The 26919-nt window shown below is 41.9% G+C and overlaps 1 protein-coding gene across 1 annotated transcript; it reads right to left on the bottom strand.

The window, feature by feature from the left end:
* Positions 1 to 2525: 2525 nt before the first annotated feature.
* On the bottom strand, positions 2526 to 19151 carry tmem88b (transmembrane protein 88 b). The gene is made up of 3 exons (XM_039747188.1): positions 18809 to 19151; positions 13437 to 13765; positions 2526 to 3034 (listed from the first exon to the last, which is right to left on the bottom strand). The coding sequence occupies exons 2-3, from the start codon at positions 13743 to 13745 to the stop codon at positions 2753 to 2755; spliced, it is 591 nt and encodes a 196-aa protein (XP_039603122.1). The 5' UTR covers positions 13746 to 13765; positions 18809 to 19151; the 3' UTR covers positions 2526 to 2752.
* Positions 19152 to 26919: the final 7768 nt, after the last annotated feature.

The following is a 26919-nucleotide window of genomic DNA, read 5'->3' as shown; positions in this document are numbered from 1 at the left end:
GACATTCAGATGACGTTTGTACTGTTGGTGTATGGTAGTAAAGCAGGTAAAGTAGGTGGGTCAGCCCTCTTGCTCCATGTTGGTGTTCAAAGAAGCCTCAGAGAGCATAGAAAAGGCACAAAAATATCAGCGAAGGGTTGGGAAAGCTTGTACTTTTGACAGAATTCATGGGCTTTAACGGGCAGATAGGTTTGGTAACCACTTGAAACTTTTTGCTGTGTCACATCCATATTCTACTTTCCCTTTGCAGAATGAGAAAGCAAAATTGATAAAGACTGAAGACGATTTCAATGACATTAGACTGCAAAATGCTATTTTGGAGCAATTGCTAGATACGGTAAGAAGATCACTGCGATGGCAGTTATTTCTTCCTAATAAAGTTACAAATTAATTTTATAAACTGATTACAGATGGAAGTTGAGCTTTAGCCATTCATCCATTCCACTATATCCTAACTACAGGGTCATGGGGATCTGCTGCAGCCAACACAGGGAACAAGGCAGGAAACAAACCCCAGGCAGGGTGCCAGCCCACCACAGGGCACACACACACAAAGCACACACTAGGGACAATTTAGAATCACCAATGCACCTAACCTGCATGTCTTTGGGAGGAAGCCAGAGTACCTGGAGGAAACCCACACAGACACGGGGAGAACATGCAAACTCCACGCAGAGAGGACCCAGGAAGTTCTCAGTTTCATTTATTTCTTTTCAACTTTTCACAGATACATATTCAGAAGAATGACCTGAAACTAAAACTGGAAAGAAGTTTTCCAAAGGGGTACAATGGTGTTAATGGCCTTCTTGTGAACTTTTGGTATCCTAATGAGTCTGTGGTGGTCACTGCAGAAGCTTCAGATGGCTCTTCTATCTTCACTTTCTAGCCAAAATATAACCCTTAAATTTGTGAAGGTTTATGTGTGCTCTATAAAAAGGAAACGTCTCACCTGAGTGCCTTCTTGTGTCTGCTTCATTCACTGTTCCGTGGATTTCTGCTTTCCAGTTGTTATGATGTTTCACATTATAAGGATTATTTTATTAAACAGAACAGATACATCAAAACAACAATGAACACCTATTTTAAAAATAGAAAACTAAATGCATGAAATACAAAAAGAAATTCTTAACAAGGGAATTAAAAATATGCAACAGGAACAGAAAAGATGAAAATATAAATGAAAAAACACCAAATTACCTTAATCAAACATTTCAAATACAGAGAAACAAAAATTTACAAAACCAAAAATCAAGGTCTAAGAACAATGATGGTGGTGTTGGTTGCCATCATGGAATATCTTCCTGAAGCTGTGGGAGACTAGAACAAAAATATACCATTAAAGATAGCACCCCCTCTCTTCCTGGGGTGGTATCGTATACCTGAGATGAACTGGTAAGATGATCCTCAGAAACCCATGCGTGACAATATTTTCTTCTTATGTTCAATGATTTCCCAAGTTGTGTCCCTAAGGTTTCTTCAGCTATCCCAAGTCAATACTGCAATTTCTAATTCATGAAGTTTCTTTCTAACGCACCTTACCTTAACTAAACATTTCAAATGAGGAAGGCTGCTACTTGTGCTTTTGAGTAAAATTTTCTTAGGCTCGGTTGGCTGTTTTTTTGTGTGTTCCTATAACAGGTAAGATTGATTAAAGGGGCCAATAAAAGAGATCGATGGATAAATATATAAAAGGGTTTATATAAAAGGAACTATATAAAGGACGGACAGACAGACAGACAGACAAACAGATAGATGGATGGATGATAGATAGATAGATAGATAGATAGATAGATAGAAGCAAAATGTAGCTGTTACAGGAGCTCAAGAAATGTAGATATAACACAACCACAACCCCATCAATCACAATTACAAAAAGAAGAAATACTTTTGATTTGTTTAATAATAAGTGAGCCATCATTGTGAGGCACCATAAAGTTGTGTTGTGATGGAAGGTCATCATTAGTATCACAAATGGCAGAGCCTTGGATATTGAGAGCACACACATGTGGTGCTCAGCACTGTGTTTTGTGCGTTTGCAATTTATTTTTGGTGTAGCGTATCCAACTCTGGGACAGTAAGTGGAAGTTCACTTTATAAAAACAAAATGAATACATATTGGGTGGTGCACCACCTCACAGCGCTCACCTCTTGGGTTTCATTCTTTGTCGATGTGAAGTCTTCATGCTCTTTCTGGGTCGTTCTGGGCTTTTACATCTGCAAAGACTTGCAAATTCCAAATCAGCCCAGTATGGGTTAGTAGGCCCTGTGATGGACTAGCACCTAATCTAAGGCTGGTTGCTGCTTTGTGCCCATCGCTGCCAGGATATGCTCTGGTCCACCTCCACCCTGAATATAATTAGGCAAGTTTGAGAGTATTATGGTGTTAATACACATTTTTCCAATTCATGTGTATTAAGACTGTCTTGAATAATCCTGCAACTCATATTTTAACTAATATCTTATGTAAGTAAGAATTTTATTGTATTAGATACACAACAATATACTGGACTTGATCCTAACAGAAGTGACAATGACACAACGCTCAATGTACTTTATTTATCATAAGGCAAATACTCGTATGCACAGCATCATCTCAGTAAAGGTAAACTTCTTAGTTTGATGACTGACCGTTGATCCCACTCAGTTCCCCTTCTGGTCTGTGTTTCCTTCATAATGTTGAGGGCACTTCAGTGTCCATACCTTGTTCGAATCATACAAGCAGTGAAACTGTCAGAATTGCACGACCAACACTTCACACCCAGACCTTCCCACCGCCCTGATCGTCGACATCCCCAGGCCCCTCACAGCACAAGCCCAGGCCACGGTACTGGGATGCAGGCAGGTTCTTGTACACTGCTCGGCTATAAGGGATGAAACACAACCCCAGCTGGAGATGGCGGGCAACACGGCAATAGGCAGCTAATGCCAGCACCAGTAAGGGTGGGACCAGCAGGAATCCCACTACGATAAGCGCTGTGCAGCCGGCATCGTTAAGCAAGGCAGAGCAGTATGGGACGGCACCAATGGGTTGAACCTGCAAAGAGAAAGTGTAAGTGTAAGCCCGTGAAAAGAAGACAGGATCAAGAATCGCACAGCTAAAAAGTCTGAATCCTGGACTGGAGAACATCTCAGTCATGTTATTACCAACTCCTTGACTATCAGGCTGGTAAACGAGGCTCTTCTTCTCTTATGGCTGGAGCCATCTACCATTTTTACTTGTGTACCATGCACCCTCGTGTAAGATGTGCACCCTAATTTTTACAAAGAAAATCGCGAAAATTGTTTTGCCCCGTATACGACGTGCATTGTGATTGCATAGGAAGCATTTAGAGAGAGAGAGAGAGCGTGATCGAGAGAGACAACATGAGCAAGCGAGACCGAGCGAGTGAGCCCAAGCAGAAGAAGTAAACATTACAGAATTACATTTCCTCGTGTATGTCACGCACCTGATTTTCTAATGCTAATTTTCGGGAAAAAATGTGCGCATGGTACACACGTAAATACGGCATTTATTTTCTGAACCTTTCTTTTCCCAGTTTAGGGCTGTGGAAAGCATAAGACTATTTTAGCAGCTTTGTGTATAAGGCAGGGACAGAAGTTGGAAGCAATTGACTGAACTGGCACCCTTGGTGTTAAAGTTCAGAAGGTTAACTACTAGAAAACACTGCCTGCCTACAGAGCAAACCCCAACCACACATTGACCAGGCCAGGTATCGAACCCAGGTTCCTAGAGGCATACAGCAGCAGATTAGATTTGGAGAGCCAGTATTTGATTCATATGATTAAGTGGAAAAGTCAGTTTAGGAAGGTCATTCATCTAAGTGAACTTAATTTAGACAATGGACATGTGTATTCATTTATGGATATCACTGATTATCACATATGTGCTGGGAGATCTCTTTGGAATCTTGATGACTTTGGACTACTATTTAGTATTTCTCAGTTTTCATATATAATGATTTTTTTATCATATAAACATATTAAATTAAACTCTTATCTTCAACAATTGCAATTGAGAGAGACTAATCTCAACTGGATAGCAGGGTGGGGCTTAATCTTCAAAGACAAAATGGATACTACAGAACTCTTTTGTTTCTCTCAGTGGCATTGGACCTATGACCTGACCTGTATAAGAGACTGGATGATTAAACTATAATTCTTAATTCATAATATAACTTGTCACACACGTGCAAACTGGGGCAGTTTAAGGGCTCATATAGTTGTACTAATCCTCCAGAGAGCCAGAGGGCATTGCTGACGAATGCCCTTTCTCTTCCTCACTTTGCAATCCGGAAGTCTGACAACCATGACACCCATGATGTCATTTCTGGTTTCTGCCCACCTGAACCATCCTCTTGCTGCCTAAGATCTTTATTTCTTGAAGCAATGTCATCTTGAGTCAGTGTGATGGAGACTCACATCATTTTGACATTTCTTCTCTTAGCTCTTTCACAGCTTTTATTTGAATATGCTAGGGGGGTTTGTCCCCTGCTCGCCAACAAGCGCTATGTGCCGTTGTGAAGAGGGGGGCTGAACACGCCGCAAGGAAACACGGTCGCTCCTCCGAAACCCCTCTTAAATGGTGATACTATGGGAAACAAATACAGGTTTTTTTTACCTCCTCTTTGCTCGATCAGCTGCTGGCTTGCTGCTGCTGCCATCCCACGTGATCTACATTTTGTGCAGCACTTCAATTGTTTAAAAGCCTGTCCAGCAGCTCTCTTTTTGTCTCACTCCCTTTTCTCTCTTCTCCCCCAGACATCCTCAAACACTGTTCAATCTCTTTTCACTGTTCAGTTATTTAACTGAGTAATATTTTCCGTTTGTTTGCACTAATGCGATGTTTACTATCATTTTGTGAGCCTTTCGAATTTTCCTTCTTCCATTATCTCTAACCTACTCTGCATTTGTATCACGGCAACATTTTTGAATGCTTTACGACGTTCTACTTTGTGTTTTTCCTGCCCTGAATTTTTAAGAGCTGAGAGTGCAGGAAGTGTGTCTGCCAAAAACATTTCAACACCTGAGAGGTTAGATGACCGTGGTCTTGTTTGAAAATGGTTGTAAATAGGGCGTGACTTTGTAAGTCACCGTCTCACGGGACTTGCTTCCAAAGGTTTTAAGTATGACATGACTTGATCATCTCGATGGGGTTGGCCCTCGTGGTGCCTCAAAGATCTTTTATCTCTTTGTTTCCAGTATTCCAGTAGCTGCAAAACGCAGGAATACAAATTTAAAAGACATTTTGGTTCATGCAAAACATAGTAACATTTAGGCAAAATGAAGCAACATGACAGATTCCTTTTGTTAAAAAAAGATGTTTGTTAATAAATTTTCTTAGGTTGAACTGCAAATTGTTCAAGATTTTACATTAAATTCGTCTAATTGTATCTATGGGATGCAGTGTGGAGAATGGGGTCTTTTGAGAAGCAGGTTTGTACACCATCTCCACCATATGGAAAAATAAGAATGTTTTTTTATAGACATTTTCATATGAATAATCATTTGCTAATTATGTTTGGTAATCAGACGGAAGTCTGGTGGAATAAAACTTAAAGGTTATGAGTCTTAATACATGCATTCTTTAATAACAATAGCCCCGTTATGTTTAAATGAGATTTAATGATTGTTTGCTGTCAAAAGTATTCATTTTTGATAACAGAGACTTGTTTGAGTTAAGTTACTGAGCCCACGTATGCCGAAACATATATTTTGGTTTTATCCCTTAAACCCATCCACACAGTGACCAGGTGAGGTGTCGAACGCAGCAGCTCTAATCACTGTGTCACCCCAGGCCAGGTCACACAAGTCTAATTTTTGCTTCTTCTCAGAATAGACTGAGGCAAGGCCAAGAACTTTGTTGTCCTGCAAGATGCCAGGAACTAAACTGGCTCCGAGTCTGAGAAGGCCATGCCTGTGTAAATTTATGATAGCTCCTGGGACGTCAAGCAAGAATGCGGGTGGAGCCCAGTGAACATGTGTGGGTGAGGGAAATCATCAAAATCTTCCTTCATATGTCCTGCTCCTGCTATCTGGTGTTTTCACACAAGCACAGGGGCATGGTGTCTGAACTTGGGGCCCTCATAAAACTTGCAGAGCTATGTGCTTCTGGAATGTTCCTGCTTCAGTGGAATTCATTCAAGAGGTGATAACAGACGCAGACCAGGCGCAGGGAGAGGATGTGCTGATGGCTTTCCAAGAACAACTGCTGTGCACTTTTGATTTGAAAGAACAAACTGATACATCCGTGAAGTGAGCTCCTGTGTTCATGAAATCGGAACTGAATATTTGGGAAGCGGGATGTGATAAACGTACAAGGGTGGGTAGACTTGGCCCTGACGCATCTGAGTGGGCGCCTCATTTGTAGATCAGTTAAAAGACAAAGAGGCACCTGTCACATAGGCCTCATGCATGGCTTGAACCCTTGGCGGTCCTTTGGAATCGTGGATGTGTGGAGTTTAATACTACACCATCTCACCATTATTTTCCTGATGAATAGCACTAATGGTGGTGAAGACTCTCAGTGCCTAATATTTTTTAGTAAAGCAATTGTTTATCAGCAAGTTATTAAGATCAACATACAGTGGGTGGAAGGAAAATGAAAGTGAGCTTAATGAAAGGTTCAGCGTGAGGATGATAAAAATCTCTGATTTAGCTATAGCCTGTAAATATTTTATTAGATTAAATAAACTTTATTATTCCCATGGGGAAACTCAAATTATATTATATAACTATAATTATTGTCACTCTTAGTATTAAGTATTATTAATAATAAAATAATAACTCTGTGCTGTAAATTAATAACAATATTTTGGCCATACAATGGACTGGTTTCTTGTCCAGGATTGGTTCCTGTTCTGAACCTGAGGAGTCACAACTCTGAATTGGAGTTAGTGGGTTTGTTAAGGCTGTGCTAACAATGCACCTTTTATTTTATGATACCATTCATACCGTTATATGTTTTAAAATTTTGTTTCTAAATTAAGGGGGTCATAGTGGGCCAAGATAAATCCGATATACAAAGGCAAATACTTTGTGAACCTCACCACACTGCAGGGAATGGCTTGTCTTGTTGAGCCTGCACAAGGCCACAGGTTAGTCTCACCAAGCTCTGTCCTGTTTTCTGATTTCCTCTGTTTGCTGAATGTGCGGGTGTGTGTAAAATACTGATAAAAAATGACAATTCTTTAATGAAGTCGACTTATATTTATTCTTGATTCTTTTCCACGGGCAGAAGGGTAGTCAGTGTTTTATGATCTGGAAAGAAGACATGGCAGCTGTGTGGCATGCTGTTCTGTAGCCATGTGCTTTATGCGGACCCTAAAGTCTTTTGGGTGAACCCCATAACTTTCTGCTCTGGCTACACTCTAATTTGCAGGATTGGCATTCTTTGATTAGGCTTCACACCCAGATGCTTCCAGATTTGTTCAGGAGTATCCTGATTAGCACTAATGGATTTATTCTAAGAGGACGAAGCCAGCTGCCAGATCATTCTGTGAGGGGAAAGGAAAAGGGAGACGAGCATGAGATGTGTTGAGGATGCTGTCTATCTAAGATATAGTGTCTTTCATATCTATCTTTTATTGTTATGTGGTGCCTTTCCCTGTCTATCTATAAAGATTGATCAGGTGATCATTAATCAACTCTAAATTGGCCCGAGTTTGTTCGTCCTATCCAGGGTTTGTTCCTGCCTCGCGCTCTCATGTTAGCAGGGTTAGGCTACAGCACCCCCATGATCCTGGTATGGACTAAGCAGGTTATAAAATGACATGAAGTATCTTATCTATCTGTCCATCATAAAATGTCTTGCATATTATTCTGTATATCATATAATGGTTTTTATATTTATGTATTTGCCCACCTATTATGTAGTGCCTTTCATGTCTAATAATCTGTCCATTATACTCAGTAGGTCCTTTCTTATATAATCTGTCTCTCCTTCTAAATATGCGTCTACCATATACTGACTTTTATATCTGTCAATTACATATTGCCTTTCAAAGCAATATATGTATCTGTCTATCTAATATATAAGTGCCTTTCATATCTGTCTATCTATCATACAGTATCTTTCATAACTACTGTATCTATCTGTATATAATATGGCACTGTTTAGACCTATTTATCGGCTGTAGTTTCTTTTTAGTCTTACATTGTCTGGTAAAAGACATGATGAAAACAGCCATACCCCCTAGACAGGCAGTGTGGTGCAGAGGTTAAGGCTTTGGCCCTCAAATCCCACTACTGACACCATGTGACCATGAGCAAGTCACATGACCCACCTGTGCTCCAATTGGAAAACCAAAAAGAAATGTAACCAATTTTATCGCAAATGTTGTAAGTTGCTTTGGATAAAGGTGTTGGCCAAATAAAAAGTATAAGAATATCCATGAAGGTTTTGCTGTTACCTCTTTATTGATTTGTCCCCATGTAAATAACCACATGAAAGCAGTGACATATTGTTCTGAGATTTTTCCAGTAAGAACAACAGAAGTTTCCAGATAAGGCGATTATATACACTTTTTATAGCGGAGCAGTGTGGCCAGCGCTCACTTAATAATTCACCCCTCAGCAGGAGCCTCGTCCACTTGATATTTAATAGTTGTGCATATCTGCAGGCAGAATACAAAATGGAAGAATGGATGCTGCATCACATTCTGCTCTTCTCCCAACATCTGCTTTTGGAAAAAAAATCATCTGATGTTCAGAACAAGACAGCCACATTATAGTCATGACATGAATGACCTTGGGAACAAAACCTTTAAAATGGAAGTCAACCCACCACCCCTAGAGCTGTAAGCGTGAGTCCAAGTTTGAGAAAATGTCTTCTGCCTGTGCCTGTTTCACACGTTTTAATTTTTGTTTCTGACAGTCTATTCGACCATCCTGGAGTGTCTCTGGTTAGCACTGATATCTCACATCCTCAGGATATTGAGTTCAAACCCAAGGCCTGGTTGCTCTCAGTGTCTTGAATTTACCATGTGCCTGAGATGTGCATGAGGGGATTCTAAACTGGCACTACAAAGGACTGACACCCCCCACCCATGTCAAGGGTCTTCTAGTACAGGCTGTGACCCCACACAATGCTGAACTGGATTCAGCAGGTTTGAGATCTTGACCACAGCATATCTACACAGCAAGATGGTCTTGTTACCCTAATTAGGACTTTCACACTCAGCATTACAACTCTAGAGATGCGTCCTAATCAGGCTGGCACTCAAGATGGCTGTGATTAACAGACATTTAGAGGTCATCATTAAACTAAACTCCAGCACACCCCATGGTTCCAGAGGTCTCCTGGCTTACTGATGTATCGTAATATTCATCGTGTCATAAAGGTGTTCACTAAGAAAGGTTTTGTAAAGAGTGCAGAGTCTGCTCCCTACTAGAAACAGAGCACTGCAGCTGTAACAACAGGCAGGGGTCATTAAGGGTCACTTAGCCCTTTTCTTTTGCTTGCGTTTAATCCCCAGATTAAGAGGATTTAAAGTCACACAGAGTCAATTAAAGCAGGAGGTCAGGGGGTTAGTCATGTGGAGAAACGCCATTCCCAGCTGCTGTCTTTTCATGTTGGGATGACACCAGGCCATTGCTCATTTACACTTTGGGGTCACTCGTAGCACCCCAGTTCATAATGTGGAAGGCAAGGCACCAACTACATCAGAGTCGAGGATGGAGGGGCTGCCATGACCACAAGGTATATCTGTCACGCGCTGCTTCACTTTTGGCTTACAGATTGTAACCAAGATAACCTGGACCCGACTTAGTGCTACCTGGAGGGGTCTAAACCTTAAATAATTAAAGGACAGCTGGAACAGGCAGCGGGGTGGAATGGCAGGATTAGGGGGTCTTTCTTTTTAGTTGCTGGTGAGTGCGTCGATCTTAATGAGCAGAAATGTAGGCCTTCAGATTCCCTTCAGTAAGATCCATTTGCCAAAGCTTCTTTGAGTCTCTAAATGTTACTCGCTGGATATTTTATGTTTTCTGAGCACTGGTAACCACCACCAATTTTGAAACCCATTTGCACAGCAGCAGGACTGAAGCTTATCCTAGTAGCATTAAGCAACATGTAGGGACTAACCATGGCATTGTAGGACCCCATCATACCTACTCAGGATGGGGAGATTTAAGGAGGCCAATTAGCTTAATGATGAACCCACGTTAGTGACTGCTTTAACATTTAGGTTACCAGAAGACAAGGAAACCGGACTTCATCAAATTATCCCTGATCCACTGTCTGGTTTTTCACCTTTGGTTATTTTAAAAATATCCCAATTAAAGCGGACTGGACTTCGAGGGCCAGAATGCTTTCTAAGGACCAGAGCCTGGCATTCCTGAGGGGCCTCACAGTAGCCGCCAGGCAGGAGGGCCTTGTTGTTTCCCAGAGAGTAGAATTACGTAGTGAGGAGCACTTGGGGGTGGGGTTGCAGACAGGAATGAAGATTTGTACTGCCTTGGATCACAAGCAGAGAGGGTAATTACAAGAATATGGCAGCTGAGTATCAGCTTTTGGTGCACAGACACCACTGTTATTAACTGAATGAAACTGAAAACAATTTCATTTACAGCAATGAGCCACTCTCATGTCCTCACTCCAGAGGTCTGGTTATGTTCTGCATTATAATGATAGGCTCATGAGTCCAGAAGATAGGGTCCATATCTTAAATTGGGCATAGTGTGTTTGGAGGTTGTGTGTTGTCTGAAGGTAATATTAAGAATAGGGCAGAATGGTGGCACAATGGTGCTGCCTCAGATTTCTGCTGGGCACTGCCTGTCTTTGCATGTGTTCTCCATACCTCTTGTTGGTTTTCTTTCAGCGTGCCCATATCCCAGAGAAATGGAGGCTAACTTAACTGCCAACTTCAAATTGTCCCAACGTGAGTCGGTGCTGGCATTTCATGTGATGGCCTGGCACCCCATCCAGGATTGGTTCACTAATTAGTGTTTCTGATGTAAAAGTGAGTGCTGCCACAGTGCCCTCTGTATGGTAAAATAAATGAATGGACATCACTGACACAGACTCTGCATTGCTTTCAGCAGCTGAATTTTTATACCCTGCTGTAGAAAGTTCAATACAATTCATAATTGCAGTGCCTATTCACCCATTTGAAAGATTTCACATTTTATTGTTACACAATATTTAATCACAGTGGATTTAATTTGGGTTTTTTAACACTCTTTAATGTTTAAGTGAAAAAATATCTCCACAAAGTGGTATAAATTATTTAAAAATATAAAAAACTAGGGGGCTTCGCCCTCTGCTCCCTTCGCTCTCCGACCCTCTGGCCTGCGGTATGCACCAGCAACTTCGCATCTCTGTCGCTCGCGTATGTGGATTTCACTTTCAACAAACAACAAATCTTTTAATTCTTGCAGATACACCTCTTCATTGGGAAGAAGCACTACTTTTCCATGATGGCAACACAAATTAGACGATCTACAAGTCTCTGACTTAAAGTTTAAATCCGAACAATATATTTAACTTCTTTTTGCTGTTCCATTATTTCAGCGAGTAATAATTTCTGTTTGTTTGCGCAAATGCGATCTTTACTATAATTTTTTTGAGACTTTCGAATTTTAGTACTTTCATAATTTCTAACCTGCTCTGCATGTGTATCACGCCAACATTTTTGAACTTGTTTACGACGTTCTACTTTGTCATCTACTCTTTGTCTTTTATATCTGGCCCAGGGAGTGGTTAAATCTCTTGTCACAAAGTCTCGTCTCGTTGGACTTGAAAGTATCTCTCTGGAAAATCATGTTTTGTCGCAGGCTAAAAAGTCTCATCTCGTCCCAGGATTTTTTTTTATATAATAGAGAGAGACAAAGTAATTAATCTCATAAGTAATCACCCCTCCCCCATTATTGTAACACAATTAAATCATCGCTGGAGCTGCCAGTTGGTTTAGATGTCCTATCGTTAATTCAATGGAGCTCACTCGTCTGCGGTTTTAATTTATTGTCGTCTCAGTGTACCTTAACTGGAAGGTCCAAACTTGTGGTGGGTGAGTATGGTGGTCTACCTTACACAATGAAGACAAAAAGGACACTCCAAGGAACTCTGGGAAAAGGTGACCAAACAGTAGAGGTCAGGAGATGGATAAAACAAAATATCCAAGTCACTGAATCACTTAGCATCCACTTAAATCAGTCATGAAATAATGGAAAAACAATTGCACCGCTGTAAATACACAAAAACTGAAAGAGGTTTGTAAGAAGAAAAAGACTAGTGAGGGAGGCCACCAGGAGACCTATGATAACCCTGAAAGAGTTATGAGCGCCAGTGGCTAAGACTGGGCAGATAACAACTCATCCACTTTATGGGAGAGTGGCAAAGAGAATGTCACTGTTATAAAAAAGCACATGACATCTCAGATAGAGTTTGCCAGAAGGCACAAGGCAGACTATGAAGAAGGTTGCAAGATGGTTCTATGGTTTGATGACAGGAAAATGTAGCTTTCTAGGCACCAGACTAAATGTCATGTTTGAACACTAAATATTATGAAAAACACCCCCATTTTGAAGCATAGTGGTGACAGCCTACTGTGGGGGTGCCTCTCTGCAGCAGGCTGTGGAAGGCCTGTGAGGGTTGAGAGTAAAATGAAAGCAGTACAGGGTACAGGGAGGCTCTGGAGGAAACCCTGATGCAGCCTGCAAGATACCTACGCCTTGGGAGAAGATCTGTGTTCCAGCAAGGCAAGAAGCCCAAGCAAAAAAGCCCAAACTACACAGAAACAATAAAGTCAATGTGCTAAAGTAGTCGAGTCAGAGTCCAGGTCTCAATCGCATTGAGAATTTGTGGCTGATCCTGACAAGGACTGCTCACTAATGACCTTCATGCAACCTGACAGAGCTTGAACACTTTTGCAAAGAAGAATGGGATAACAAACGTCAGTGTGCAGATGTGCGAAGCTGACAGAGACCTGTGCATGCATACTTAAGACTGTCATGGCTGCCAATGGTGCACCTACTGAATACTGACTTGAAGGGGATGAATAAGAGTTAGGTGATCAATTATTTTGTGTTTTAGATTTCTAATGAATTTTAGACCACTTTGCAGAAATCTCTTTTCACTTTGACATTAAAGAGTCTTTTTCTGTTGATTTGTGTCAAAAAGCCAAATTATGATTTAATAACATGTGAGAAGTCCCAAGAGGGTGAACACTTTTATAGTCGCTGTAGACAATGAACTGCACATCTTTGAACCACTACAGCTGTACTGCTGATTCATTAACTTGACATTATACATGACTCGATTTGCAGTGTCTAATTGCACGTTAAACTTAGATCTGGATGTAGCTGGTCAACATAATTAGTTATGTATGCCATCTTTTTTTTTTGAATGGATGATTAAAAACTGCATCTCTCCATTCAAGGTGCCTCTGTGCATTAACATGCCTACCGCATCCCCATGCCAGTCAATTGACCCTTCCTACCTTGGAGTGACAGAGGAATCCAAAAGCCAGCATGACTGAGGCAGGTGTGAGGACAAGGCCAAAGATGAGCGAGATAAGGCTCAGGTTGATGGCAGCTATGACGAGGTTCTGCAAGGAGATAAGGACAGAGCAGGCCCAGCAGTCCAGAGAGCCTCGCAACTCTAGGGGAGCTTCTGCCGCTGAGTAGGGAGGAGGCACCACAACCACTGGTGACATGACTCCGGAGCCACAGTTGCCAACGGGGAGGGATTCGGAATCAAGGATCGCTCCCAGCTCCACCGCACTTAGCTTCTCGAGAGATTCAGACATTCCTTCACCCAAAGCTGGCCCTATAAGTTACATATTTGGAGAAAAAAAATGTCTCATGAAAGCATTCTTCTTTAGTTTCTTGGCAAGAAGTTTACAAGCAAATGCACATATTTAATGGGCCAGACACAAAGAAGTGGCTTTAATTCAGCTTGGAAATGATTTGCTCCCCTCAGACCACTGCTTTCAAATCAGGGTTGAAGTATCTAGAAGGAGAGCATATCAGGGTCCTTAAACCTCAGAATCTAAAGGGCAAAACGCTCTTGACTTCTTCAGCCAAACTGTTTGTCTTGTCTCATCACCCACCCTTTTTCTGAACTCACCTGTCCATTATAGGATCACAGGGACCGCCGATCATGGCAGCATTGGACGTAATGAAGGAACTTGGCTAATAAATGGACCAAAATTAAGTACTGAATTGATGCCTGAAATATTCATCATGGTTTCGTGTGATTATATACTTTAAAATCATCACTTTATTTACTTCACTTTGGCACAAGTGGCATTCTTTAATTTTGGGAGAAGAGTTTCATTCTCTGTTGATTATGCATGATCACACACGTTTAAACTCAGAAACACAGAGGGCAGTTAAATTACAATATATTTCAGATAAAGATTTAGAGTCACGTGAGTCAGGTATTCATTCAGCCATTTTTCTGACCTGCACATTTAGTTAAGAGTCTTAGGAAGCTGGAGTCAAACCCAACAGCTGTGGCCACAAGACAGTGCCACCCTGGATTGCACAGCAGTCTATTAAAGTGCCCACTTATGTTCAAGCCCATACAATGTGGAGTCGCTGGTCACCCTGACCTGCACATTTTGGGATGAGCAGGTTCCCCAATACAAAGCTCAGATTTGAACCCAGGACACTGGAGCTGTCAGGCAGCTGCTAATCAAGCATCTGATTGTCTAACATGTCATATTTAATTGACTGTGAGAGAGCAACTGGTATTCTAGGAGGATGAGAGTATGGGCCTACTAGCACTGACATCGAGGGTACTGCAGCGAGCTTATTACAGCAAAGAGGGATAACTTTTAACATACAGTAAGTACATGGCACAATTTTTAATGAGGACAGTACATTTAGCCCTTCATAACTTGCCACTCCTGTTCACCCGACTGCTCCAAAATATCACTACATTTCGATGGTCCTATAAGTACGGTCATCTTTTTTGCTACATATTATGCTCTCCACATACCTGAGGTTCTCTTCTTCTGTGTCACTTGCACAAAATGGACCCTTTACAAGTTTTCATATTTGGCACTATGTTCTCGTTGACAACCTCATTTTAAAGTAACCACTGCCATCCACTCAAATAATTCCCCTCAGAATTTTGAAAAATTCTATCCAGTCAGCAGAATTCGGCTTTGGTGCTTCAATTTCTGAATAAGGTTTCCTTAAATCTGGCTTGAGATGTGCGAGGGCTCTTAAAGAGAACATCATCCATGGTGGGTTCAGCCAGGATAACAGGGGCCAGAGGCAGCAGGTGCAGAAGACGGCTGGATAGACAGATGAACTGGCACCTGAGCTTTTTAATTGGCCATTTTATTCTTTTTATTGTTTTGAATAAAAGGCCAGATGGACCAAACAGTCTTCTATTATTTGTCCAATTTCTTATGTTCTAAATATGAAAGGCACTATATGAAATAAATATTGACAACTGCTATGTCACAAGTGTCCCAAATGAGATAAACGATTGACCACAAACAGGAATTTAAATGGTGAGTTTAGATCTAAAAGTCGATCGGCTCAGCTAGCAAGTGCTGAGCTCAATTAGCAATGACATCAGAGGGTGTGTGCCTCCAGATTAAGACAACTTGTGGGGACACACTACACTCCATGGATGGCAGGATCTCCCAGTTCAGATTTTCTATTTATTTACAGCTCTTTAAACCTGTCTGTCATACTCAGAGGCACAAGCAGAAGAAAGTTTAAACATCATGAGTGGCATCTCACCCAGGAAAGAATCAAAAAACCTGAAAGAGTAGAAAGTTGGTTCTGCAAATGGGTGGGATGGACAGGAGGTTGGAATGACCAGTGGATGGGCAGAAGGAAGTACAAATGGATAAATGGATGGGTGGACAGTCAACAAGATCCCCGTGATGGCATTAAACCTTTTGCTTGATCGGCCTATGGAGCTCATATGTCCTCACAGTTGCTGAGGTTTTAGCAAGTCTGCATTCTGGGCAGATTATATAGTGAGGTATCTGAGTGTGAGTTATGACAAATTAAATCTGTGATCAAGAGTTTTGAAGGGGCAGCACTGTGGCATAGCAACTTGTGCTGCTGTTTCACAACTTCCAAGTCCTGCTCACAGTCTTGTGTGCATCTTGCACATTCTTCCTGTGTGTTTGTGGATTTTTCATTCTAAGGATGTGCATGTCCGGTGAATGAGTGACTGTGCCCTGTGATGGGCTGGTGCTTCAAAGACCAATGCCCCATGAACCTGAACTGGATTAGCAAATACAGAAGAAGTTCTAAAATGGAATTCAAAATTCAATTCATATTCCAATTAAAAGGTTTGATGAGACTATTAGGATCAAAACTTGACTATATAGTCGACTTATTGAAAGGCTATTCAAACTAATATACAGAAGTCATCTATGTGGGAACCACGTATTACCACACGAAACAAGACGCATTTTAATAGTAAAGACAATGCCAAGGGGTCTAGCAAGTCAGGGTCCGCAGCACTTGGTGCGCCAGCAGGTTAACTGATAGTCCACCGTGGGGACTGAACTGGCAGCCTTTCTGCTTTCAATCAGTGCCTTTGCCCCTTCAGCCTACTGACCAATGATACTTAAATGAAATAAAGTATGAAAATGTACCCAAGTGCCACCACAGTGCTGGCAGCAAAGAAAAGCTGCAGAAAGACGTAGGACTCTTAAATGAGCATAATTTCGGCTCGAGGGGCACTGCCAACAGATTCTGACTGGACTGAAGTGGTTTAAGTACTTGCTCTAATTTGATAAAAAAAATGTCCATGATGTTCAATAAAACAGATAATTTTGGGGGGCTCATTTTTGCCAAAATGTAAATAGCATCCTTCAGTCTACGTACTTACTGAAATCTTTTGAACTGAGTACAGGGTTGCAGAGAGGCACATTTTAGGCTGGTAGAACCCAGTACATGTTAGGGCCACCATCACCCTCACTTACTCATACTGGGCCAGTCACATGTGTTCATCCATCCATCCATTCTGCAACCCGCTGAATCCGAACACAAGGTCACAGGGGTCTGCTGGAGCCAATCCCAGCCAACACAGGGTACAAGGCAGGAACCAACCCACACACCAAGTACACACTAGGGACAATTTAAAAATTTAGAATCGCCAATGCACCTAACCTGCTTGTCTTTGGACTGCGAGAGGAAACCGGAGCGCCCAGAGGAAACCCATGCAGACACGGGGAGAACATGCAAACTCCACGCAGGGAAGACCCGGGAAGCAAACCCCTCGTCTCCTAACTGCAAGGCAGCAGCGCTACCACTGCGCCACCGTGCCGCCCCCACATGTGTTCATTTCTTCCCAAACAGATATATTTCATTACAGTATTTTCTAGAGGCAGGGCCTAGTCCTGCAGCACTGGGCGCAAGGCAGGAACCATCTCAAGACAGGGTGCCAGTCAATTACTGGGCACATAATCAGGAATAATGACAAGGAATAAATACGTAACACTGCAAAATGAAAAAGAAATGATTGCATTTGGGAACAGATAAGCATCCATAATTTTTGAGCATGACTCCCTCATTCGATAGTGACAACAGAGTCACAGTTTCAACTTGTGGAAGAAACACAAAGGTGGTGTCGTCGTGGGTCAAAGTAGTGAGACATCGCTAGACCCACCACTGTCCTTCAGTCCTTCACCCCTCATCATGAATTAACTAAAATAATAACTTTAACATTACAGTTGGCTAGCAGTGAGAGCTACGGTTTCTACAGGACAAATATGGAGTGCAAGCAAGCAGATGTGCAGCTGGTCACAGAGGTGCCATGTAATATGTCGGCTTTGCTGTCCAATGAACTATAATTACAGATTATTAAAAAATAATTTTAAATGATAAAGCGGTTTTAACAACAAATTATAGTATTACTTAGCTGGGCTAAACCACACTGTAAGGTATTTGGCTCGATTTTTTGGACTTTTATCACACCACCAAGTCCAACCGAGTATTCAGATGCCACTCCTTGCCATGCTGGTCTGGTGTGAGGCTGGCTTAGGAGTGTATTTTATTTTCTTTGCTCCTGACTTGAGTGACAGTTTATATTTATCCTTAGCATGGACTCAGTATTTTCTCTCTATGTTTGCTTTCGACAGATTCCTGTTAAATTGTCACCTTCAATATGCGTGAGACCCGAGGGTGACTACCATCTGTTTCTTTGCCTTTTTCGCCATTGATATGTCAAAGTGTACCAACTGAAAACAACGAAAATGAGTGGTTGCCAGATGTGTGAGCACCTACATAAGTAATAGGCTTTGATCAGTTTTGGAGCAGAGCCGCAAATTTCTGACACCCTAGCACATCCTTTACAAAAGTTAACTGTTTGAGCTTTAAAGGGCCCATTAGAATCGAAGCTGCTGGCATGCAATCCAGTTGCTGTTATGAAGCCTTACAGACCACCGATGCCAACACTTTTGTATATCGTGTATGGATTAGTCAGTGGTATCAAAGGCTCTGTCGGTGTCCAGTCCAAGAAGTCACCAAAGACTCAGTTAAGCCTAAGGACCCATTCACACTTTGTTTCGGTTCTTTAATGGCAATTTATCGCGTTGCAAGGTTCCTTGTAAGACCCATTGCTTGTCATAGAACTATCATATTTTTTTTGGAATTTTAAAATATGTGGTCTAAAGAGAAACCTTTAATGTGTAGTTGGCTGCTTAGCAGGTTTCCACAGATCACCCACATTGAGGGGTTACGACTTTTCTGTAGGGTCGAAGTCGGCTCATATTCTGTGATCACTGCCACCACGTTACGATGTCTGATAGCAGCTCGAACCCTCCAGACGAGCAGCAGCGCAAATGTGTGAAGTGTACCACGTGGAGGCGAGAAAACACGTGAAACTTACCGTCAGAGACAAAGGGCCCCGAGGCAGTCCAGCGCCGCTTTTCTTCCCGTGTGACGGACGACTCCGCGCTTCCTTCAGGTGTCCGCTACGAAGACCTCGCTGGTAACCCACCGTCAACAGGATGATATCTAGGAAGGTCGCTTTCGCCCGGTTTGTCTTCCTTCACTGACTCAAGTTGTCTTTTTTTGTGAAACTCCAGTCGACAGCAGGACAGGTGAGTCTCCTCTTGTGCCTCTCGGAGGGGCAGCGATGCCAAATGTGCGTCTCCCCTCCTCGTCCACCTCTGTGTGTGTGTGAGAGAGGGAGGGAGGGGGGAGGTGGGCGGTGGGGGCCGCCGGACTCCTAGGAATTTCAAGATAACCCGGACAAGTAGGATGGGGGCTGGGGTGTGGACGGATGGACTGACGTGCTGCGCTGGCACTCGCTGGCACCGCCTTTAGCGTGGGCTCCTCTATGAGGTGCCCATTGGGTTTCCAGCTGACCCTCATCTATATTAACATGTTTTTCTGTCTTATGTTTTGGTTGTTATTATATTAGCGCGTTTCGTTCATTCGTTTTTTTAATACTTCTATTTCTTATTCCAGTACAATGACGCCGTTGAATTTGGGCGCAAAGCAGGAAGCAGCGCCGGTCGGGACGCCAAGGAGTTGTCGCTAACTAGCAGCGCTGTGCCGACCAAATTTGAAAACGAGTAGAAGTTACAAGTATTAGCAGGCACTTCGGTATCAGACACGCTCCTCGCGGACGAGATTCGAACACTCGCACGTCGTGGCGCCGCGGCGCCCTCTGGACAGTAACGTTCTTTAATGGCACTTTTACTGGTAGATCCGTCGCTTGTCAAAGAACCGTTTCAGTCATTGTCTCTAAGAAGGACGGTTACTAATAAGTGGACAAAAAGGCTTCAACCTAGTGGGGTACATCAGATCAAGAAGCCCCGAGCTTAGCCTGCGTTACTGTATGCAGTACAAGAGCCCTTTTAAAATCGGGAGCTCAGTGATAGTCGATTATCATCTATTCGTGCATTCATTGATGGAACCCGTTACAGATCTAAATGGCATGTCTCTGAAGAACCTCTTTGGCACCACTTCTTTTTATGTGTATAGGAAAAAAGTATACAGAGGGACATATACCTTTTGTATCCAATTTAAGGTTATACGACTTAAAAGAATCGTGTTGGCTGGTATTTTCTAGTTACATTTCCAAAAATCTCACAGATGTCACATCAACACAATTTATTGATGTTGAAACAAAGCCATTAAATCATCTTCTTTTAAAAGAAGCACAATCAGAAAACAGAGTGTAATTGTCGATCGCAGTGCCTATGAGGTCTGTCTTGTAATGCCCCAGCATCACGAAACGCGCATTGCCTTACACTATGATTAACATTAGGGCCCCGTTACACTACGGTTAAGATTAGGGTTGTAGGAGGGTTATCTGTGTCAAAGGACGTTTTCTGACTTACGTTGTCGTTATTACATGATCTATGTTATAGGTATTGCAAGGTGCAGCTAGACCCTTCTCTAATCAGACGCATAGACGGTTGTAATTATTCACCTATTTTATTTTAAAATTACTCAAAATAAACACTGTTAAAATCCTAAATACATAATATTTTTATTTTCTCAATACGCAGTTGAATTAAGTTGATTTAACTTAATTTAACTTAACTGTACATGGCTAGGGCGGCACGTTGGTGCAGTTGTAGCTCTGCTTTGCAGTAAGGAGACCTGGGTTTGCTTCCCGGGTCCTCCCTGCGTGGAGTTTGCATGTTCTCCCAGTGTCTGTGTGGGTTTCCTCCGGGTGCTCTGGTTTCCTCCCAAACTCCAAAGACATGCAGGTTAGGTGCATTGGCGATCCTAAATTGTCCCTGTGCTTGGTGTGTGTGTGCCCTGTGGTGGGCTGGCACCCTGCCCAGGGTTTATTTCCTGCCTTGTGCCCTGTGCTGGCTGGGACTGGCTCCAGCAGACCCCTGTGACCCTGTAGTTAGGATTTAGCGGGTTGGATAATGGATAGATGGATGGATTTACATGGCTATCCTACAAGCTATACTATACAATTCTATCAACAAGCTGATTAAAAGGGCAGGCTCAGTTATCGGACTCCCTCCGGACCCCCTGGAGGTCGTAGCAAAGGGGAGAATTATAATAAAACTGAGTGCCATTATGAACAGTGCTGCACATCCTCTCTCTGATATGGTAACACTGAGAACTTTAAGCCAATTAATTATTCAGCAGAAATGTCTCAAGAAACACTACTGCGGCTCCTTTATACCAACAGCAATACGCCTGCATAATGTCTTACTGGGACCAGGGCAGCCAAGGTAGAAACGTTCATTCTTTTTATTTTCTTGCTTTATAGTCATTCCAGTGTGTGTTCAGACTATAGTGTATATATATATATATATATATATATATATATATATATATATATATATATATAGTGTGTATATAAACATCTATCTATCTATCTATCTATCTATCTACAGTCATATGAAAAAGTTTGGGAACCCCCTTAATTGTTTGGATTTTTGTTTATCATTGGCTGAGCTTTCAAAGTAGCAACATCCTTTTAATACCCCTTATGGTACAGTAGTATTTCAGCAGTGACATTAAGTTTATTGGATTAACAGAAAATATGCAATATGCATCATAACAAAATTAGACAGGTGCATAAATTTGGGCACCCCAACAGTTTCATTACATCAATACTTAGTTGAGCCTCCTTTTGCAAATATAACAGCCTCTAGACGCCTCCTATAGCCTTTGATGAGTGTCTGGAATCTGGATGGAGGTATTTTTGACCATTCTTCCATACAAAATCTCTCCAGTTCAGTTAAATTTGATGGCTGCCTAGCATGGACAGCCTGCTTCAAATCATCCCATAGATTTTCGATTATTTTCAAGTCAGGGGACTGTGAGGGCCATTCCAGAACATTGTACTTCTCCCTCTGCATGAATGCCTTTGTCGATTTCGAACTGTGTTTTGGGTCATTGACTTGTTGGAATATCCAATCCCTGCGTAACTTCAACTTTTTGACTGATGCTTGAACATTACAAGCTACCAAGTAGTGTGGTAGACAGTAAGACGTTAGGGACTTTCAAAACTCGACTTGATGTTTGTTTGGAAGAAATAAGTGGATAGGACTGGCAAGCTTTGTTGGGCTGAATGGCCTGTTCTTGCCTAGAGTGTTCTAATGTTCTAATTATCCTGAAGAATTTGTTGATATTGGTTTGAATTCATCCGACCCTCAACTTTAACAAAGGCCTCAGTCCCTGAACTAGCCACACAGCCCCACAGCATGATGGAACCTCCACTAAATCTGACAGTAGGTAGCAGGTGTTTTTCTTGGAATGCGGTTTTCTTCTTCCGCCAAGCAAAGTGCTTTTTGTTATGACAAAATAATTCAATGTTTGTCTCATCAGTCCAAAGCACTTTGTTCCAAAATGAATCTGGCTTGTCTAAATAAGCATTTGCATACAACAAGTGACTCTGTTTGTGGCGTGAGTCCAGAAATGGCTCCTTTCTCATCACCCTGCCATACAGATGTTCTTTGTGCAAATTGCACTGAATTGTAGAACGATGTACAGATACACCATCTGCAACAAGATGTTCTTGCAGGTCTTTGGAGGTGATCTGTGGGCTGTTTGTAACCATTCTCACAATCCTGCGCATATGCGGCTCCTGTATTTTTCTTGGCCTGCCAGACCTGCTGGGTTTAACAGCAACTGTGCCTGTGGCCTTCCATTTCCCGATTACATTCCTTACAGTTGAAACTGACAGTTTAAACCTCTGAGGTAGCTTTTTGTAGCCTTCCCCTAAACCATGATACTGAACAATCTTTGTTTTCAGCTCTTTTGAGAGTTGCTTTGAGGATCCCATGCTGTCACTCTTCAGAGGAGAGTCAAAAGGAAGCACAACTTGCAATTGACCAACTTAAATACCTTTTCTCATGATTGGACACACCTGTCTATGAAGTTCAAGACTAAGCTAATCCAACCAATTTGGTGTTACAAGTAATCAGTATTGAACAGTTACATGCATTCAAATCAGCAAAATTACAATGGTACCCAACGTTTTGCACAGCCAGTTTTTCACATTTGATTTAATTTCATAGGACTAAATACTGCTTCACTAAAAATCTTTGTTTGGAAAACAAGATGTTCCTAGGAAATGAAAGACATACCACTGTTATCTTATTTGTTGAAAGTAGAGTAAATTATTATGCAGGCTGAGAGGGGTTCCCAGACGTTTTCATAAGACTCTATCTATCTATCTATCTATCTATCTATCTATCTATCTATCTATCTATCTATCTATCTATCTATCTATCTATCTATCTATCTATCAATTTTTGCTTAAAGTATGACATTTTGCATAAAGCCCCTCCATTTTGTTGCATTGTTGTCCAAAGGACCTCCACACCTTTGTACAGTTGTAAAGAAAGTGAACCCTTTAAACTCAGCCCCATTGTTTTGGATCTGCCGGCGGGACTGAACAATAATACAGAAAAAAAACTTCATAAAACCATTTATTTTCTCGTTGCTATAATTATAGTACCCCAATATCATGCTAGATGTCCGAGTTGTTATATTAGAGCAACACCTGACCCCAAGCCCCAATGGCTTTCCTGAACGTCCTAATTCATTCTGTGTACAATTTGACAGACAAACTACTATCTTTTTCATGAGAGGGTTGTTTCAACTTTCAAATGACACCACAATCCACTTATATTTTTCTGATTTAAAGATATTTTTGAATCTTGCAACTCTTGGTGTTTCAATTTGTATGCACAGTATAATTTCTTTACTAACGGACAGAGTAAGGCCTGCCCTTCAAAATGAAGCACACGCCATGGGTCTTCAATAATGGACATTTGTGCTATGGATACTTATTTGAAAACTGTAAAAGAAGAGAAGAAGAATCCTGTCTTTTGTACTGCTGCAAAACAGTGAAACTAGCCATATCAGTTGTAGATATTTCACAACATTTTTCACTGACACTTTTATGGAGTTTACAAGCTTATCCCAACACCAATGGAAATAATAACACTCAAAGTACATTTTTTGATAAAATTATTACTGAATATGCAGTATATTCTGCTGTAATGTGTTTGTGTGTAACATAACTAACTCTCCAGCTGCCAGAATTCTGCAAGAGAAATGTCTGACCTTTATTTTGAGGGCTAGAACATGAATAATACTGAATAATATGATGAAGATAAAGCCAGTTAAGTCAAAGTAGCAGAAAGCAGACATTAATGAGGCTGAGGCTGAAGGGTTAAAGACTTTTCGTGAATTGTTTGTTTTTTTCTGAACGCCGTCAGTTTTGTGTGGTTGTGGAAGTTGAATTGTGACCCTCTTGTTTTTTATACGCTGGCACCTTATGTTAAACAGCAACTTTTTATTTGCTTCCAACACATTGCAACTAATGTTATGAATCTGTGAAAAGTGCGTTCAACCAAAAACAAATGAAAAAGTGTTTCTTATTCTTTAGTTTGTGTTCTAACGTGAGCATTTGAGTTTTTGTTATGCCCTATTGATTATAAGGTTATATTTATTAATTTATTTGTGTAGTATTGCCAAGTTAATCTACGTGTAAATTAACTAGTTGTAACATGGTAGAAGTCCTTAAGCATATTTAGCAAACACGACATATTGCTATAAGTAGAATTTATGTATGTGAAATATGACAAAAAATCAATTAAAACTCAAAATTGATTTTTTGAGGGAGTTGCAGTTATGTAACAAATTGTAGTAAACTTTACTCAAAATGGTGAGTCAGTCAGTCATTTTCCAACCCGCTATATCTTAACACAGGGTCACGAGAGCCAATCCCAGCCAGCACGGGGCACAAGGCGGGAACAAATCCCGGGCAGAGTGCCAGCCCACCGCAGGGCACACACACACACGCACACCTCACACACCAAGCACACACTACGGACAATTTAGAATCGCCAAAGCACCTAACCTGCATGTCTTTGGACTGTGGGAGGAAATGGGAGCGCCCGGAGGAAACCCACGCAGACACGGGGAGAACATGCAGACTCCACTCAGGGAGGACCCGGGAAACGAACCCAAGTCTTCTAACTGTGCGGCAGCAGCGCCACCGTGCCGCCCACCTCAAAATAGCTGAGTTGATAAAATTAAAAACCAACTGGCAAGTAAAACGTAATTATACATTTGTGGAAAAATTTCTGCCACTAGTTACCTAAAAAGTCAGTGCAGCTCCAACATCATGTCCTGTGCCCGGCTGCTTCCATATTTCCCACATTCACCTATTGACGGGCACAGCTGAGTTAGCCCTGCGATGACTTTACCCGATGTTGCCAACACAGGCCCCCACACCCTCAAATGTTATGTCATACGCCGGCTGTCTAACAGACCAGCAGTACTGCCAGAGGACTCTACCAATGGTTATGTCTGTCTCAATCTATATGAAGAAAACTGGGAAATACTATCACAAAATAACAAACACCAGTGGGTGTACAAACTCCACACTAAAAGTGACAAAGGTGGGCATTGCACCCAAGAACAATAAGCCCATAGTATTATTAACTTAGCCACCATGTGCTTTATCAGTTTTCAAGCCCCATGCTGATGCCATGCCCTCCTTTTGCTCTGCGTGACCTGATACTCACCGGGCCTCCTGCAGAGCTGGTGACTGAGCGGCCATTACATTCTTGTAGAGTCTACCCTGCTTTTAAGTTGACTCAGCTTTTGTAACGGGCCAGAGATTTGGAGATTTCAAAATGTAATATATTATAAATTAGATCTATTTGTTTATGGTGTCAAGGGGCAGATGTCACAGCCCCTTTGCTGCCCATGTGCCACCTCTATGAATTAGAGCCCATATTAGGACTTAAAGTGACAACAGAATTGTAACTTTTGAAGAATAATATCCATTCATTCATTCATTTTATGAACTCGACTATTCCTTTGTAGAGTCAGAATACCAGTCCATTGATGGGCACACACAAATTACACCTATGGGCACCAGTCAAGCTAATCTGCTGTCCCAGGGATGTGGAAGCAAACAACAGGTAAGCCATGAGGAGAACATGCAAACTGCACCCAAATGGGGACTGGGCATGGGACTGAATGCGGATCCATGGAGCTGTGAGGCAGCAGCTTTAACTACTGTTCCTCTCATTGTATGGGCATGCAAGGGTACAGCACCACTGGAAGCGCTTTCTGGTGTGACATTTTATCATACGGATCGTCATACTGTAAATTATTACGCCTCTTCGTATCTCCACTAATAGTGTGCCCTGGACACCTACACGTTCCCACGTTCAGACATCACGTTTCCATTTTAGAATTGTTCAGTTCTCCCCAAGTTACCCCCATACCCCAAAGCCAATCCTGACACCATCGGGTGCAAATCAGGAGCCAACCCTAGATGGGCCGTTTGTCCACTGCAGGCAACATAAAGTAAGAATCAGTCAGAGACATGTGGTTAGCCCACCTCTGCTGTATTGTTTAGTGGTGGTGAATCCTCACAGGCGCCATATTTAAGACATTGAATATACAGTCTTATTAGAGCCGTAAGTAGGGGGAGTCTTTCAGTCTTAGTTGTATTTGCAATTTGCAAAATATTCATCCATCCTTTCATGTTCTCCACCTGCTTTGGGAAGTTAGAGCCTATCTTGGCAACATTAGGTGAAAGGCAGGAACGAACCCTGGACAGGATGCCACTCCATTGTGGGCACTAGTATAGCACAGACAGAGAATCATCACAGTGAAACTGCAACACACATTACTACCATCTGGATGAGAAGAGCACGACGAGCTTGTCACTCCTATCTATGTGATGAAGATGTGTTTTTCAAGGTCTTTAGAGTTCTACTTGCTACCTTATTCCATGTGCATTTGGTTTCACTTTTGACAAGCGTCTGAGATCTGAGCCACCATACAGGAGACGTCACTCCACTCCATCGCATGCAGTCATATGGGAGCCATGTAGAGTGACCAGTGAACCTAAGACACATCTTTGGGATATGTCCTAACTTAGGAGTAGCCACACAGGTCAGACAGACCTGGACATGTCTGCAGTCCATCACAGGAACAAAGCCATTAGGGAGGAGGACGACAACAGCCACCACAGCTTTAAGG

The sequence above is a fragment of the Polypterus senegalus genome, chromosome 3 (assembly GCF_016835505.1).
Source record: "Polypterus senegalus isolate Bchr_013 chromosome 3, ASM1683550v1, whole genome shotgun sequence".
Classification (NCBI taxonomy): domain Eukaryota; kingdom Metazoa; phylum Chordata; class Cladistia; order Polypteriformes; family Polypteridae; genus Polypterus; species Polypterus senegalus.
Note: the sequence above shows the minus strand (reverse complement) of the source record. Positions and strands in the feature narration are given on the sequence as shown.